General features: G+C 44.2%; 2 protein-coding genes across 2 annotated transcripts in view; one reads left to right on the top strand and one right to left on the bottom strand.

Moving 5' to 3' along the window:
• The first annotated feature begins 1,306 nt into the window (after positions 1-1,306).
• On the top strand, positions 1,307-14,379 carry PSMB8 (proteasome 20S subunit beta 8). Its single transcript, XM_077286138.1, has 6 exons — positions 1,307-1,586; positions 2,998-3,142; positions 3,259-3,370; positions 5,353-5,482; positions 8,647-8,851; positions 14,158-14,379. Exons 1-6 carry the CDS (start codon positions 1,455-1,457, stop codon positions 14,244-14,246), a joined length of 813 nt encoding a protein of 270 aa, XP_077142253.1. The 5' UTR covers positions 1,307-1,454; the 3' UTR covers positions 14,247-14,379.
• TAP1 (transporter 1, ATP binding cassette subfamily B member) overlaps positions 14,363-15,643 on the bottom strand; it is a 30,215-nt gene continuing 28,934 nt past the window's right edge. Inside the window, exon 12 of the mRNA XM_077286130.1 lies at positions 14,363-15,413. Within this exon, the coding sequence (XP_077142245.1) occupies positions 15,189-15,413 (225 nt within the window). The 3' untranslated portion in view covers positions 14,363-15,188. The remainder of the gene's footprint in view (positions 15,414-15,643) is intronic.

Here is a 15,643-nt window from a genome sequence, read left to right as displayed (position 1 = left end):
CAATTCATCCAGGACTGCAGGAGTCAGACGGACCCCAGTGATGAGTTTATAGGGGATAACTTACAAACTTGGCACAAGCCTGTTTAATAACAATGAGGTGCCTTGGCCGGAGTGCAGAGAGGAACCAGAAGAGATTATTACCACAGTGTGGACTTAGCTGTGAAATATGATGGATCCCGTTACAGTCAATGGGCATTCATGGGCTCTCAAATGTGCGTTAAATGAAAATTCCCTCACAAGCCCATTTTCCATGACTCTGCTCCTGGAACACAGCCCTAGATGGGAGTTTTCATTTTTTGTATTCTCTCCATTGTCTTGCTGTGTGTCAAAAAAATCATAGCGTCAGGCATAATAACATCCCAACTGTCCCAGATACAGCAGGATATTACTGAATTTGTAAAGCTGTGCCGGGAGGTTGGGGTCCCAATTTCCAGCGTATCCGAGTCCCTGAGATGCAGATATAGTTGTACATAAGTAACTAGGACCGAGATCGTAAAGCAATGCTCAGACTGACCAGCATATCTACTGACCCGAGCATGACAGCTGCATAGAAATGCACCGTAATGGTGGAGAAGGGAAGAGTCAGCTCACTGCTCCACCATTTGATCTGTTTGTGTTTGAGTTTCGGCACAGCAGGCACAGTGATGTCACTACACCGTTCCGGCTGTGGGAGGAGCATACAACACAGACCGCAGCAGCTTATCATGGGAAGGGGAGTAAGTGCACCGGGGCGTGTCAATGCACTTGAAATACGAAGATCATGTGGACTGACACTCCCCCAGTGCACTTCCAGCCTGATCTGCAAATGGCTTCTATGTCAGATTTCTCATGACTGACACATTGAATCTATGCAAAAAAAGAAAAAAAATCCATATGTAGGATGGTGCTGAAACATTTAGGAATCCTTCGCTCATTCGCCTTTTTCATGTTAACAAATATAATAAATAATAATTGTGTTTTTTAATCTGCAACATTATATAGAAGCGTCTTCCCTGTTCTCTTTTAAATCCTCTAAAATAGCCCGTGAACCTGTAAAAAAAAAAAAAAAACGCCATACCGAAAGAATGCTGAGCTTCAGCTGAAAAATAAAATGTGAGAAGTCATATTTGTGATTATCTTATTTCTAAAGGTAAATTTTTGCTGTGGACGTTTAGAAATTGAAGTCCTTGGTCATGAAAGGGTAACGGAGCTAAGTAAATTACCTCGAACCATGAAGTAAACCTAGACGAGTTCTTTCAGATTTGTGTTACGATAAACAGTCAATATGAGACTAAAGAGGAGGAGGAGAGTAGGATCATGTGCGACACTTTCAGTTTCATTCAGACAGAAGACGTCAGGAAAATACAAGGGGAAGAGAAAATTATATAAAATAAAGGGAAAATAAACAGAGAAGAGTAGATCCGTGACATCAGAAGACTAAGGATCACGTTTCTGGGGCGACTCTTCTTCTTGGTATGGCTCTTCTGAGTTTTTGTGGGTTGTCTGGGCATGAGGACTGGAGACTGCCCCTCTACGGTGGCAAAATTTCACCCACAGTCTCCTTTAAACCATATAATACTGAACTGACGGTGCCGCCCGGATGCCAGGTACAGATATTTACTTATTGTATCACATTTCTCATTGGTATATATCATATAATAATATATGGTAATCATATAATAATTAATATATAATATATTATGCATGGCATTACAGCACCTTGAAGTATGTTTCTGTTAAGCAGATGTGGCGAAATTTGCCAGTATGGGATCTACTTTGTGTCTGTGATGATGTGCAGCTCCAGTCACCTGACCGCTGCAGCCAGTCACAGGAGTCATTGATCAGGTGACCATAGTACAGTGTAATCAGTTCCTGTCCCACCTTAGACCCCTGGAGAGGCCTGCTTGGAGCCAACATGGTTGGAGAGGGGGAGTATCCATCATTTTATTTTTTTTAATCATCCTTTGCTACTGTATTTTTTTTAAGGTGGGCAATTCCTTTAGAAACGGTTATCCAGTATTATATAGGTGGGAGTCTGACTCTCGACGCCCATGCTGATCAGTTATTTGAAAAGGATGCAGCACTTGTACGACAGCTAGAAGTGGTAACGTCACAACTACAGCGCATGTACCTGCTGTAAACCATCAATGGGTTCTGCGCCTTGTGCCGTTGAACCCAGAAACTGGCTGCATCAGTCACGTGTGCTGTAGTTGTAACATCACCACTGCAACCTGTCAACAAGAACCATTAGAGATGCAGTGCTGGATTATAGGGGGTGAGTATTGGTGTTTTTTTTGCATCTGCAATTATATAATAAAATTAGTATTTCCCAAATATTCACTTCAAGGAGATCAATCTGGAGTGTAGAAACTCATGGGGAAAAGCAGGCATATTCCCTCTCTTCCAGGAGGAAAATACAGACATCCTAGTTATGAAAAGGCCTTTGAGCTGAGTCAAGTCTTCTCATCCAGCCAACCAGTACCATCCTCTACTGACAAGATGGATTTCTGGCTTAGCTACAGATAGGTTCCTGGCTTAGCTACAAATGGGTTTTTGGCTTGGTTCCAGATGGGTTTGTGGCTTGGCTACAGATCCGTTTCTTGCTTGGCCAATATCCTTAATCATGTTGCAAGGCTTGGTAAAGGGTCAGATGACTTGTAGGGTAGCAATCTCCAATGGATAGTACAAGAGTGTGAGAGAAAAAAAGCAATCTGTAGTGCTATGGAGAACTCCTGCACTTTGCCTTTACAGTAGTTTTGGTAAATATCGATTGTGACTGTCCTTCACAAATGAAGGCCAAAAATAAGGCAACATGAACTGTATATTGGCCCAGGTGGTTCATGTACTCTAGACTGTATTTTCTCAACCCATCGGGTAAACGAGACATGTCTCTAAGTGGTATCTATGCTTCACAGTGTCAGAGCATAACATCAGAGGTATGTAATTTATTTCAGTAGGAACATTGAAAAACACAAATCCAGACCATGTGAACCTCATGATATATACTATTGTTCTCAGCCTGCAGCATTTCTCCATCATCTGGAGGAAGGGGTGGATGGCGTGAAACTAGAGCCGTGGCATGGGACCACCACGTTGGCCTTCAAGTTTCAGCATGGAGTGATTGTGGCGGTGGATTCGCGTGCATCGGCGGGACAGTATATCTGTGAGTGGTTGCTAAATACCTTTTATATTAGAACTTAATTTCCAAGTGATTTAGTATTAGGTTTGGGTGACTGAATACTTCCATATAATGATTTCCATGCATAATTTTCCCTACAGCTACACTGAAGTTTAACAAAGTGATTGAGATAAACCCATACCTGCTGGGCACCATGTCCGGGAGTGCGGCAGACTGCCAGTACTGGGAACGGCTTCTCGCCAAGGAGTGCAGGTGTGTGATATAATACCCATAACTGAATTAGTGCGGCTTCACACTCTATATTAGTGAGTATGATTATGGAACCGTGCAATGCAATGACCGTGTCCAAAAAATAAAAAACCTTTATTTCCATTTCCCTACTCATATTTGTAAGGGGTTCTTTCCTAAGTAAAGAATTTAGGAAGTTTGGACCTAACAGTGCAGATTCCCTTCTCAAAGCTGCACTAAAAACGAAGCAACACTGTCTATGGACCATTGACAAACTTTACTCATTCTCGAGGACCAATCACTGGAACAAATCCTTAACTCTGCTCTTCACTCTCAGGTCCACACTTGACGGTCTCAACACACGTCAGTCACATTTCACGTACACCACAGACCTTTGTCTCCTATAGTGACACATTAATCACTCGCAGTACAAACGCTCTCTGACCTTGACTTTGCAAAATTAATTTGCAACATACTGATCATCATATGGTTACCAAATTTTTAGTTTATTCCATCTTAGACTTTCATGGTGGAAATATCTCCATCCAGACTTTAACCACAGGTGGTGGGGCTACAGAAATGGCTACTCTGTGTTCATAGGTCCCATTCATTTCTATAGCAGTTACAGAGACAGTATTTCCAGCCGATCTCAGCTGTTCTTGGAAATACATCTCCAGTGGTCGATGCCTGGGCTGAGTTATTCCAGCCATAAATCAAATACAACAGGCACCCTTTTTAAAATTCACTCATTTGTCAACTGCCAGTCCACTAAGTAGTTTATTTGATCGAATGCGGTTGCCGTCTACAGTATGTGGGCCGCACTATACAAACTATGCACGCCAGACTGAATAAACATCGGCAGAATATATAAAAAATGTTTTTTTACTACACAGTCTGTCCAAACACTTTTTGTTAATTCACCAAAAAAACTGGAAATCTCTGAAATTAGCAATTATTGATCATATACCCGACAATGTGGCAGACCGGTTCAGCAGTCTAATAAAAAAAGAAAGCTTCTGGATATTTAAATTGGGTACGCTGGCCCCTGAAGGATTGAATCTTATGATTGATAAAGTGACAAGTTAGATATGTCTCTTTTTTATATTTGTATATATTTTTTTTCTTATTTTTCTTTCTTTATGTTTATTTTTTATGATTAATTTCGCGGTTTTGCTTATTTTTTTATCCTAGTTTGATTTTATTACGTTTTTTATGTGATAGCTTTTCGCTGCATTTATTCTGCCGTTTTTTAAATGCCCTGTGTATTTGCCACTGTGTGCAAGCTGTTTTATAATGATCTATTAAACCTACACATTAGCATATGTAATTATAATAGCTTTGCGATTGGTTGTTGTCTATTTAAATACTGCCTCTTTTTCATCACCAATAAAATGTCCACCTGATGAAGACGGTGTTAACCGCTGAAACGCGTTGTTGCTCAAATATAACCTGGTGGCCGAGTATTCCTTCTGTGCTCCTGGGACCGAATTTTACTTTCTCTGTTCTTGTGTCCTCCATTGGAGGTGTTCGGCTGGCAGATGCGGGGGACTCTGCAATCGGTTTCTCCCCCCCCCCCCCCCGGGTCTACTCTTGGCGCTCCACCACCAAACCGCCTATTACTGAATTCCAGCCATATATGGTTGAGATGTGAATGAAACTTTCATTTTTTATTGTGTTTATTTTAATTTTTTTTGTCTAGTATTTCTTAATTCTAGATTTTTTCAATACTTCATTAGGACGTTGTAATATATTGACATGAGTCTAGCTATGTTCGTATCTGCGCCGGAGACTTGCGATTCCAGATTTGATAGGACATACAGTACCATCAAAATTGCTGCCCCAATGTTGGGGCAAAAGAGATCCCACTATAAGTCAATGGGGTATTTTGTGTGCTGGAGGTATCCCCTGACTGTTTTGGCTTTCATTATAGACGGAAGTCACAATGCAAATATGAATAGAGGATACATACATTTTGCCTAATATCCACACATTCCTCTTTATATCAGGTTATACCAGCTGCGGAATAATTCCCGGATCACAGTGTCGGCGGCTTCCAAACTCCTATGTAACATGATGCTTCAGTACAGAGGTACAGGACTGAGCGTGGGCAGCATGATCTGTGGCTGGGATGAGAAGGTAATAGGCTTGGAACGATGGTTAGGCTGCAGAATTGCTTCATTACCAGTTGGCATATGAGCCAAAATTTGAAGGAGTCAGAAATTGACATTACACATCTTTGTCATGTCCCTAAATGTAAAATTGTGGTGCTCAAAAACCTCATAGTGCATCAAGATAGAGTGTTGTGTTCAGACTATCGGTATTTCTCTAAAGCAATTGTTATTAAATTATGGTTAAAATATGAGATAATAGTTTACCATACACTGTAATTTTTTTTCGTGATTAGTTTTCCTGAATATTTAAGAAAGCAACAGTGGTGTTCTGCCTTTCTTAGGATATCTGTGTGTGCAGAATTGTTATCCATCTAAATGAAAAATGAAATGTTTCCATCTCAGTTGTTTGTTTTCATTAATTACAGTTAAAATAATAATCAAACAACTCAAAATGTACAAAATACAATTCTGACATTTTCATAAAAACCTCAGTCACCAATATAATAATATGGCCGCCCTTCTTCTCAATAACAGTCATAAGCTCCATCCATGGAGTCTGACAGCTTCTTCATCTATTGACGATCAACTTTTTGGGCTGCACTAAACACAGCCCCAGACACTAATAAGGGAGGTGACTGTTCTCCTTTACTGTTACCCCACCTCACAAAATACTGATGATGAGCAACGGCGTGTTCTATACATAATACTGATTATAAGGAGCGGCGGTGCGTTCTGTACATAATACTGACTCTGAGGAATGGTGGTATTTTCTGTACATACGGTTATGCTCAAAAGTTTGCATACCACAGCAGAATTTTTTGCTTTCTTGACGTTTTTTCAGAAAATTTGAATGATAACACCAAAACTTGTTATCCACTCATGGTTAGTGGTTGGGTGAAGCCATTTATTGTCAAACTTCTGTGTTTTCTCTTTTTAAATCATAATGACAACCCAAAATATCCAAATGACCCTGATCAAAAGTTCACATACACTGGTGATTTGGGCCTGATAACATGCACAGAAGTTGACACAAATGGGTGTGAATGGCTACTAAAGGTAACATCCTCACCTGTGACCTGTTTGCTTGTAATCAGTGTGTGTGCATAAAATCTGAGTGAGTTTCTGAGATCCAGACAGACTCTTGCATCTTTCATCCAGCCACTGACGTTTCTGGATTGTGAGTCATGGGGAAAGCCAAAGAATTGTCAAAAGATCTACGGGAAAAGGTAACTGAATTGTATAAAACAGGAAAGAGATACAAAAAGATATCCAAGGAATTGATAATGCCAGTCAGCAGCATTCAAACTGTGATTAACAAATGGAAAATCAGGGGCTCTGCAAAAACAAAACCAGGTAGACCAACAAAATTGTCGTCCACAACTGCCAGGAAAATTGTTCGGGATGCAAAGAAAAACCCTCAAATAACATCAAATGAAATACTGGACTCCCTGAAAACCAGCGGTGTGGCTGTTTCAAGATGAACAATAAGGAATAAGAAATGGGCTGCCTGGTCGAGTCGCCAGAAGAAAGTCATTACTGTGCAAATGCCACAAAGAATCTCACCTACAATACGCAAAACAGCACAGAGACAAGCCTCAAAACGTCTGGAACAAGGTAGTTTGGAGTGATGAGACCAAAATTGAACTTTTTGGCCACAAACATAAACGTTACATTTGTAGAGAGGTCAACAACGCTTATGATGAAAGGAACACCAATCCTACTGTAAAGCATGGAGGTGGGTTGCTGATGTTTTGGGGATGTGTGAGCTACAAAGGCAAAGGAAACTTGGTCAAAGTTGAGGGAAAGATGAATGCAGCACGTTATCAGCAAATACTGGAGGCAAATTTGCAATCATCAGCCCAGAAGTTGCGCATGAGATGTACGTGGATGTTCCAACATGACAACAATCCAAAAAACAAGGCCAAGTCGACCTGTCATTGGCTACAGCAGAACAAAGTGAAGGTTCTGGAGTGGCCATCTCAGTCTTCTGACCTCAGCATCATTGAGCCGCCCTGGGGAGATCTCAAGCACACAGTTCATGCAAACAGCCTAGGAATTCACAGGAACTGGAGGCTTTTTGCCAAGAAGAGTGGGCAGCTTTATCATCTGAGAAAATAAAGAACCTCCATCCACAACTACCATCAAAGACCTCAAGCTGTCAGAGGGGGCAATACACGGTATTAAGAAATGGGGTATGTGAACTTTTGATCTGGGTCATTTGGAAGTTTTGGGTTGTCATTATTATTTAAAAAGATAAAACACAGTAGTTTTGTCGGGGCCGTAATACGACAATTAAATCCTCATTCACCAGTCATTCCAAATTAATATGTGTGCAGGGCATCTGGTACCGGATAAGAATAAATCAGACAGGTAGCTGGTTCAAACTTAGTTAATGCCCCGTGCATCCACACATGTCTGCAGCGGTCACACCAACTGGCTTTATTCTAAAATACACAATACTATATTGAGTGTTAGGGGAAGGCGTGCATTAGGCGGGGTTTAAGCTAGCATCCAGTCTTTCTGATTTGTTCTGACGTCTTCTGGTGAATCCTCCCTTTCTTCACATTCCTGAGTTTCGATTCTGAAGAAATGAATCATCCCTCCAGACACAAACCAGAAACGAAACTGAACACTAGTGGCCATTTTTAAATACAATTACATTTGCATTAGCTAGCAGATAGGAAAAACTTATTGTTTCACAGTATAAAAGTATAGCAGTACGAAAAGAGTATAAAGATATATAAAAATATAAAAGGTATATAAGAAAATACATTTTCACCTTGACAGTTTGACAATACAAACAACAATGAGTGGAGAAAAAGGTTTGGTGTGAATGATAATTCATATTCTCCGAAAAAAGACCAAGAAAGCAAAAATTCTGCCAAGGTATGTAAACATTTGAGCACAACTGCAATACTAACAATGAGGAACAATGGTGCGTTCTGTACATAGTACCGACAATAAGGAGCGATGGTGCGTTCTGTACATGTACATAATACTGACGATGAGGAGCAATGGTGTGTTCTGTGCATAATACTGACGATCAGGAGCGATGGTGTGTTCTGTACATAATACTGACGATAAAGATCGATAGCACGTTCTATACATAATACTAACAATGATGAGCGGCGGTGTGTTCTGTACATAATACCAAACATTAGAACCATTTACATTCTGTTTAACCTACAGGGCCCTGGTTTATATTACGTGGATGAAAACGGGACAAGACTCTCCAATGACATGTTCTCCACCGGATCGGGAAGTTCCTTTGCTTATGGAGTTATGGATAGTGGATACCGCAAGGATCTGACCCCTGAAGAGGCATATGACCTGGGCCGCAGAGCTATCAGTTATGCTACACACCGTGATAATTATTCCGGAGGGGTGGTGAATAGTAAGTACCTCTGCTACTGTCTGCAGATATAAAACCGTGTCTCATATATAAATAGGCATGTTTACTGAATATGTACATTTTCCACATATTATTACTTCTCTTTACAAAATTGTTTAGCTCTGCTAGTGTCACAGGAACTCAAGACCCCTTTTCTTGTGAAATTGCCCCAGCAATCATATGTTCATCTCCTGACTTATGTTTTAGAGATTTTTTGTGGGCCAACCCCTTTTAAGCTTCAGATCTTTCTGGTGCTCCTAGAAGAACATCATCTTCACCACGGTGCCACACAAAAGGTTGATACATAAAATGAGAATAATGGGGATAGGGGAAAATATGTGTAAGTAGGTTAAGAGCTGGCTCAGGGATAGGAAACAAAGGGTGGTTATTAATGGAGCACACTCGGACTGGGTCGTGGTTAGCAGTGGGGTACCACAGGGGTCAGTAATGGGCAGGCATTCTTCTTTGTAACATATTTATTAATGACCCTGTAGGGGGCATACAGAGCAGAATTTCAATATTTACAGATGACACTAAACTCTGCAGGGTAATTAATACAGGGGAGGACAATTTTATATTACAGGCTGATTTATGTAAACTAGAAGCTTGGGCTGATAAATGGCAAATGAGCTTTAATGGGGATAAATGTAAGGTCATGCACTTGGGTAGAAGTAATAAGATGTATAACTATGCGCCTAATTCTAAAACTCTGGGCAAAACCGTCAATGAAAAAGACCTGGGTGTATGGGTGGATGACCAACTCATATTCAGTGACCAGTGTCAGGCAGCTGCTACAAAGGCAAATAAAATAATGGGATGTATTAAAAGAGGTATAGATGCTCATGAGGAGAACATAATTTTACCTCTATACAAGTCACTAGTTCGACCACACTTAGAATACTGTGCACAGTTCTGGTCTCCGGTGTATAAGAAAGACATAGCTGAACTGGAGCGGGTGCAGAGAAGAGCGACCAAGGTTATTAGAGGACTGGGGGGTCTGCCATACCAAGATAGGTTATTACACTTGGGGCTATTTAGTTTGGAAAAACGAAGGCTAGGGGGTGATCTTATGTTAATGTATAAATATATGAGGGGACAGTACAAAGACCTTTCTGATGATCTTTTTAATCATAGACCTGAGACGGGGACAAGGGGGCATCCTCTACATCTGGGGGAAAGAAGGTTTAAGCATAATAACAGACGCGGATTCTTTACTGTAAGAGCAGTGAGACTATGGAACTCTCTGCCGTATGATGTTAATGAGTGATTCGTTACTTAAATTTAAGAGGGGACTGGAAGCCTTTCTGGAAAAGTATAATGTTACAGGGTATATACACTAGATTCCTTGATAGGGCGTTGATCCAGGGAATTAGTCTGATTGCCATATGTGGAGTCGGGAAGGAATTTTTTTCCCCAATGTGGAGCTTACTCTTGCCACATGGTTTTTTTTTTGCCTTCCTGTGGATCAACATGTTAGGGCATGTTAGGTTAGGCTATGGGTTGAACTAGATGGTCTTAAAGTCTTCCTTCAACCTTAATAACTATGTTACTATGTTACATTTCTTGACTTTGTTGTAGGACTATTGGCCAATTAGCCATTTACATTCAGTTAGACGGTGCAGAGGCGGTGTTGGGGAAATTCTGCCCACTAGATGGTGCAGAAGCATTGAGATTGAAGCTCTGCCCATTAGTCAGTGCAGAAGTGGTGAGAATGAAGCTCTGCCCATTAGTCGGGGCAGCAGAGGTGAGGATTAAGCTCTGCCCATTAGTCGGGGCAGCAGAGGTGAGGATGAAGTTCCGCTCATTAGTTGGGGCAGCAGAGGTGTGGATGAAGTTACGCTCATTAGTCAGAGCAGCAGAGGTGAGAATGAAGCTCTGCACATTGGTTGGGGCAGTAGAGGTGCTGATGAAGCTCTGCCAATTAGTTGGGGCAGGAGAGCTGTGGATGAAGCTCTGCCCATTAGTCGGAGCAGCAGAGGTGACGATGAAGCTCTTCCCATTATTCAGGGCAGCAGAGTTGAGAATGAAGCTCTCCATTAGTCCGGGCAGCAGAGGTGCGGATGAAGCTCTGCGCATTAGTTGGAGCAGCAGAGGTGAGGATGAAGCTCTGTCCGTTTGTCGGGGCAGCAGAGGTGTGGATGAAGCTCTGCCTATTAGTTAGGGCAGCAGAGGTGAGGATGAAGCTCTGTCCATTAGACGGGATAGAAAAGGTGAGGATGAAGCTCTGAGCATTAGTTGGAGCAGCAAAGGTGAGGATGAAGCTCTGTCCATTAGCTGGAGCAGCAGAACTGCAGATGAAGCTCTGCCCATTAGTCAGAGCAGCAGAGGTGAGGATGAAACTCTTGGCATTAGTCGGAGCAGCAGAGGTGAGGACTATGCTCTGTCCATTAGTTGGGGCAGCAGAAGTGCAGATGAAGCTCTGTCCATTAGGCGGGGCTGCAAAGGTGTGGATGAAGCTCTGACCATTAGTCCGGATAGAAGAGGTGAAGATGAAGCTCTGCCCATTAGTCAGGGCAGCAGAGGTGAAGATGAAGCTCTGCGCATTAGTTGGAGCAGCAGAGGTGAGGATGAAGCTCTGTCAATTAGCCGGGGCAGCAGAACTGCAGATGAAGCTCTGCCCATTAGTCAGAGCAGCAGAGATGAGGATGAAGCTCTGCCCATTAGCCGGGGCAGCAGAACTGCAGATGAAGCTCTGCCCATTAGTCGGGGCAGCAGAGGTGCGGATGAAGCTCTGCCCATTATTCGGGGCAACAGAGGTGAGGATGAAGCTCTGCTCATTATTCGGGCAGCAGAGGTGAGGATGAAGCTCTGCCCATTAGTTGGGCAGCAGAGGTGAGGATGAAGCTCTGCTCATTATTCAGGGCTGCAGAGTTGAGGATGAAGCTCTGCCCATTAGTCGGGGTAGCAGAGGTGAGGATGATTCTCTGCCCATTAGTCGGGCAGCAGAGGTGCGGATGAAGCTCTGCCCATTAGGCAGCAGAGGTGAGGATGAAGCTCTGCCCATTAGTCGGGGCAGCAGAGGTGCGGATGAAGCTCTGCCCATTAGTCAGGCAGCAGAGGTGAGAATGAAGCTCTGCCCATTAGTCGGGGCAGCAGAGGTGCGGATGAAGCTCTGCCCATTAGTCGGGACAGCAGAGGTGCGGATGAAGCTCTGCCCATTAGTTGGGACAGCAGAGGTGCGGATGAAGCTCTGCCCATTAGTCGGGCAGCAGAGGTGTGGAAGACGCTGTGCCCATTATTCGGGCAGCAGAGGTGCGGATGACGCTCTGCCCATTAGTCGGGCAGCAGAGGTGCTGATGAAACTCTGCCCATTAGTCGGGCAGCAGAGATGAGGATGAAGCTCTGCCCATTAGTCGGGGCAGCAGAGGTGCAGATGAAGCTCCGCCCATTAGTCGGGGCAACAGAGGCGAGGATAAAGCTCTGCCCATTAGTCGGGCAGCAGAAGTGAGGATGAAGCTCTGCCCATTAGTCGGGCAGCAGAGATGAGGATGAAGCTCTGCCCATTAGTCGGGGCAGCAGAGGAGCGGATGAAGCTCTGTCCGTTAGTCGGGGCAGCAGGGGTGTGGATGAAGCTCTGCCTATTAGTTAGGGCAGCAGAGGTGAGGATGAAGCTCTGTCCATTAGGCAGGGCTGCAAAGGTGTGGATGAAGCTCTTGGCTTTAGTTGGAGCAGCAGAGGTGAGGACTATGCTCTGTCCATTAGTTGGGGCAGAAGTGCAGATGAAGCTCTGTCCATTAGGCGGGGCTGCAAAGGTGTGGATGAAGCTCTGTCCATTAGTCGGGCAGCAGAGGTGAGGATGAAGCTCTGTCCATTAGTCCGGATAGAAGAGGTGAAGATGAAGCTCTGCCCATTAGTCGGGGCAGCAGAGGTGAGGATGAAGATCTGCGCATTAGTTGGAGCAGCAGAGGTGAGGATGAAGATCTGTCCATTAGCCGGGGCAGCAGAACTGCAGATGAAGCTCTGCCCATTAGTCAGAGCAGCAGAGGTGAGGATGAAGCTCTGCCCATTAGTCGGGGCAGCAGAGGTGCGGATGAAGCTCTGCCCATTATTCGGGGCAACAGAGGTGAGGATGAAGCTCTGCTCATTATTCGGGCAGCAGAGGTGAGGATGAAGCTCTGCCCATTAGTTGGGCAGCAGAGGTGAGGATGAAGCTCTGCTCATTATTCAGGGCTGCAGAGTTGAGGATGAAGCTCTGCCCACTAGTCGGGGTAGCAGAGGTGAGGATGATTCTCTGCCCATTAGTCGGGCAGCAGAGGTGCGGATGAAGCTCTGCCCATTAGGCAGCAGAGGTGAGGATGAAGCTCTGCCCATTAGTCGGGGCAGCAGAGGTGCGGATGAAGCTCTGCCCATTAGTCAGGCAGCAGAGGTGAGAATGAAGCTCTGCCCATTAGTCGGGGCAGCAGAGGTGCGGATGAAGCTCTGCCCATTAGTCGGGACAGCAGAGGTGCGGATGAAGCTCTGCCCATTAGTTGGGACAGCAGAGGTGCGGATGAAGCTCTGCCCATTAGTCGGGACAGCAGAGGTGTGGAAGACGCTGTGCCCATTATTCGGGCAGCAGAGGTGCGGATGACGCTCTGCCCATTAGTCGGGCAGCAGTGGTGCTGATGAAACTCTGCCCATTAGTCGGGCAGCAGAGGTGCGGTTGAAGCTCTGCCCACTACCATCGGGCCAATGACTGCACGATTTCGAAACAAAATTGTGTAGCAAAAGTCCATCACAGTGGAAGGTGTTTCTGTTGACTCTACCCTTAAAGGGATTTTCTTCTCTACATTTACACTTAAAATATTTGTGCTAAGTTTGAAGTTATCCACTATACAAGGAACTTCCTGGTTGTTGGGGGTCTAGATACTGGGACCCCCATTGATTCTGAGAATGCTGTGGTTGGATATTTCCGTCAGTCTCATAGTGAAAGAATGGAGCAGGGGTGCGCACACTCAACATCCGCTACAGTTACACTTCATTCTTAAGAGCCACAGTCATGGGATCGATGGGGGTCATACTTACCAGAGTAATGCACCCCCTCGCTCCAGTGCTGCCTCTGTGACGGTCTACCACTCGCACCCACCTCTGACCTTCCCATGGAAGCCACTGATTGGCTGCAGGGTAAGGTAACTGGTATTTGAGATGTCACCACTTCCTGTCTGTCCGGCGGCGGTCATCAGAGTGCCAGCGTCGGAGCAGACCGGTAAGTATGGCTTCTTTATTTCTTTTCCAAGCATGGCTTCCCTCTGTTAACTTTAAAAAGAGAGCAAACCACTTTTATTAATTTCATGACTGATTAAACATTTGCCTGGTCTGTGTCTTCTTAGTGTACCACATGAAGGAGGACGGATGGGTGAAAGTCGGGCAGTACGATGTCAGCGACCTGCTGTACGAGTACAAGGAGGAAAAGAAGTAGTGACGGCAGAGACTGAGCCCAGAGACGAAGACACCATCATTATCGTCTTCTAACAACATTTCTCCATTTTTCGCTATCACAGCAAACCTGCTAAATGTCAATCCCCAAAAATAAAGGAGTTTTTCTAACATTTTATTTGTTTTATTACTTTTTATGTCTCATCATTATTATTACACTTCTAACAATATATTAAAATATAACAATAAGCAAATATAAAGATAAAGGGTTTTTTTTTTGCAAAAGTACAGAAAAGACAAAAGTGCAGCTAGGTGAGCCTTATCAGTGAAATATCTGGCTGCCATTTTCACATTTGCTGTCGGTGAATGAGGGCGCTGGTACAATTGTATCCGGTCTACACAATGCTCTGCGAGCGCAACATCCCGGACTCCAGACTGATACATGGGAACAAACGTTCCTCTCACAGAGCATTGAGTCCACTTCTCGGCTGAGGGCAGGATTAGCGATGGACAGGTTTTGCAACCTCTGAATGTAGACACGGGTTCACCTTCACTGACAGCAAGCACATCTGCAATGTGTGAACACGGCAAATACTGGTTGGGATGTATTGTAAAAAGTCTCTATGCAGCAAAACAGGAGTAATAGTACATAGATAAAGTTTGGGGCTTCACATCCAAAGCAGGAATCTAAGACTGTAATGTCTCGCTGCCACAAAACGCAACAAATGATAGAAAATGCTAAAAGGCGGCAGATTTGGGTTTCTCACTACTGATGTGTCTCAATGCAAAAACATTTGCTATCAATAACCATACGATCTGATCTTGCACGTCCTCAAGTCGCTGTGTGCAGCGTGTCACACCCACGAGGGACACGGCATAAGGGACGCAGCACGAGGCACAGGGGACAAGGCACAGGGGACACGGCACAAGGGACGCGGCACGAGGGATACGGCATGAGAGACACGGCACGAGCGTGGCCTCCTGTTCATTCCTCGGTGTCCCCGTTCTCCCGGTGGAAAGTGCTGTGCTGTTTGTTCCAGAGTCTCCAGTAGATGCCCTCCCGGGCCAGTAACTGTTCATGTCTGCCGCTCTCTCTGATCTGACCTTCATCCAGAACCAGAATGTGGTCAGCTTTCTCCACGAAGTTTAGGCGGTGAGAAATTAGCAGTACAGTACGTTTGGTTAGGTTGTCGTAAATGGTGCTTTGTATCTGGACAGAAAAGTCACATCATTACAGGGAAACACATGGGTGTAAATCTGCTGTACAAAAGCAAACATAGATGGAGGATCGAGCAGCACCGGTGAGAACCAGGATGGGTGCGATTCCCACACCGGTCTATTATGTATGTGTGAGTAACAATGACATAATCGCTGATTGACGCTCCCTACAGTTATTTGGTGCGTCTACTAGCTACATTCTCCTCGTGGCCAGCATGGCTA

This window comes from Ranitomeya variabilis, chromosome 2, assembly GCF_051348905.1.
Source record: "Ranitomeya variabilis isolate aRanVar5 chromosome 2, aRanVar5.hap1, whole genome shotgun sequence".
NCBI lineage: Eukaryota > Metazoa > Chordata > Amphibia > Anura > Dendrobatidae > Ranitomeya > Ranitomeya variabilis.
This window is presented reverse-complemented; position numbering and strand designations above follow the sequence as displayed.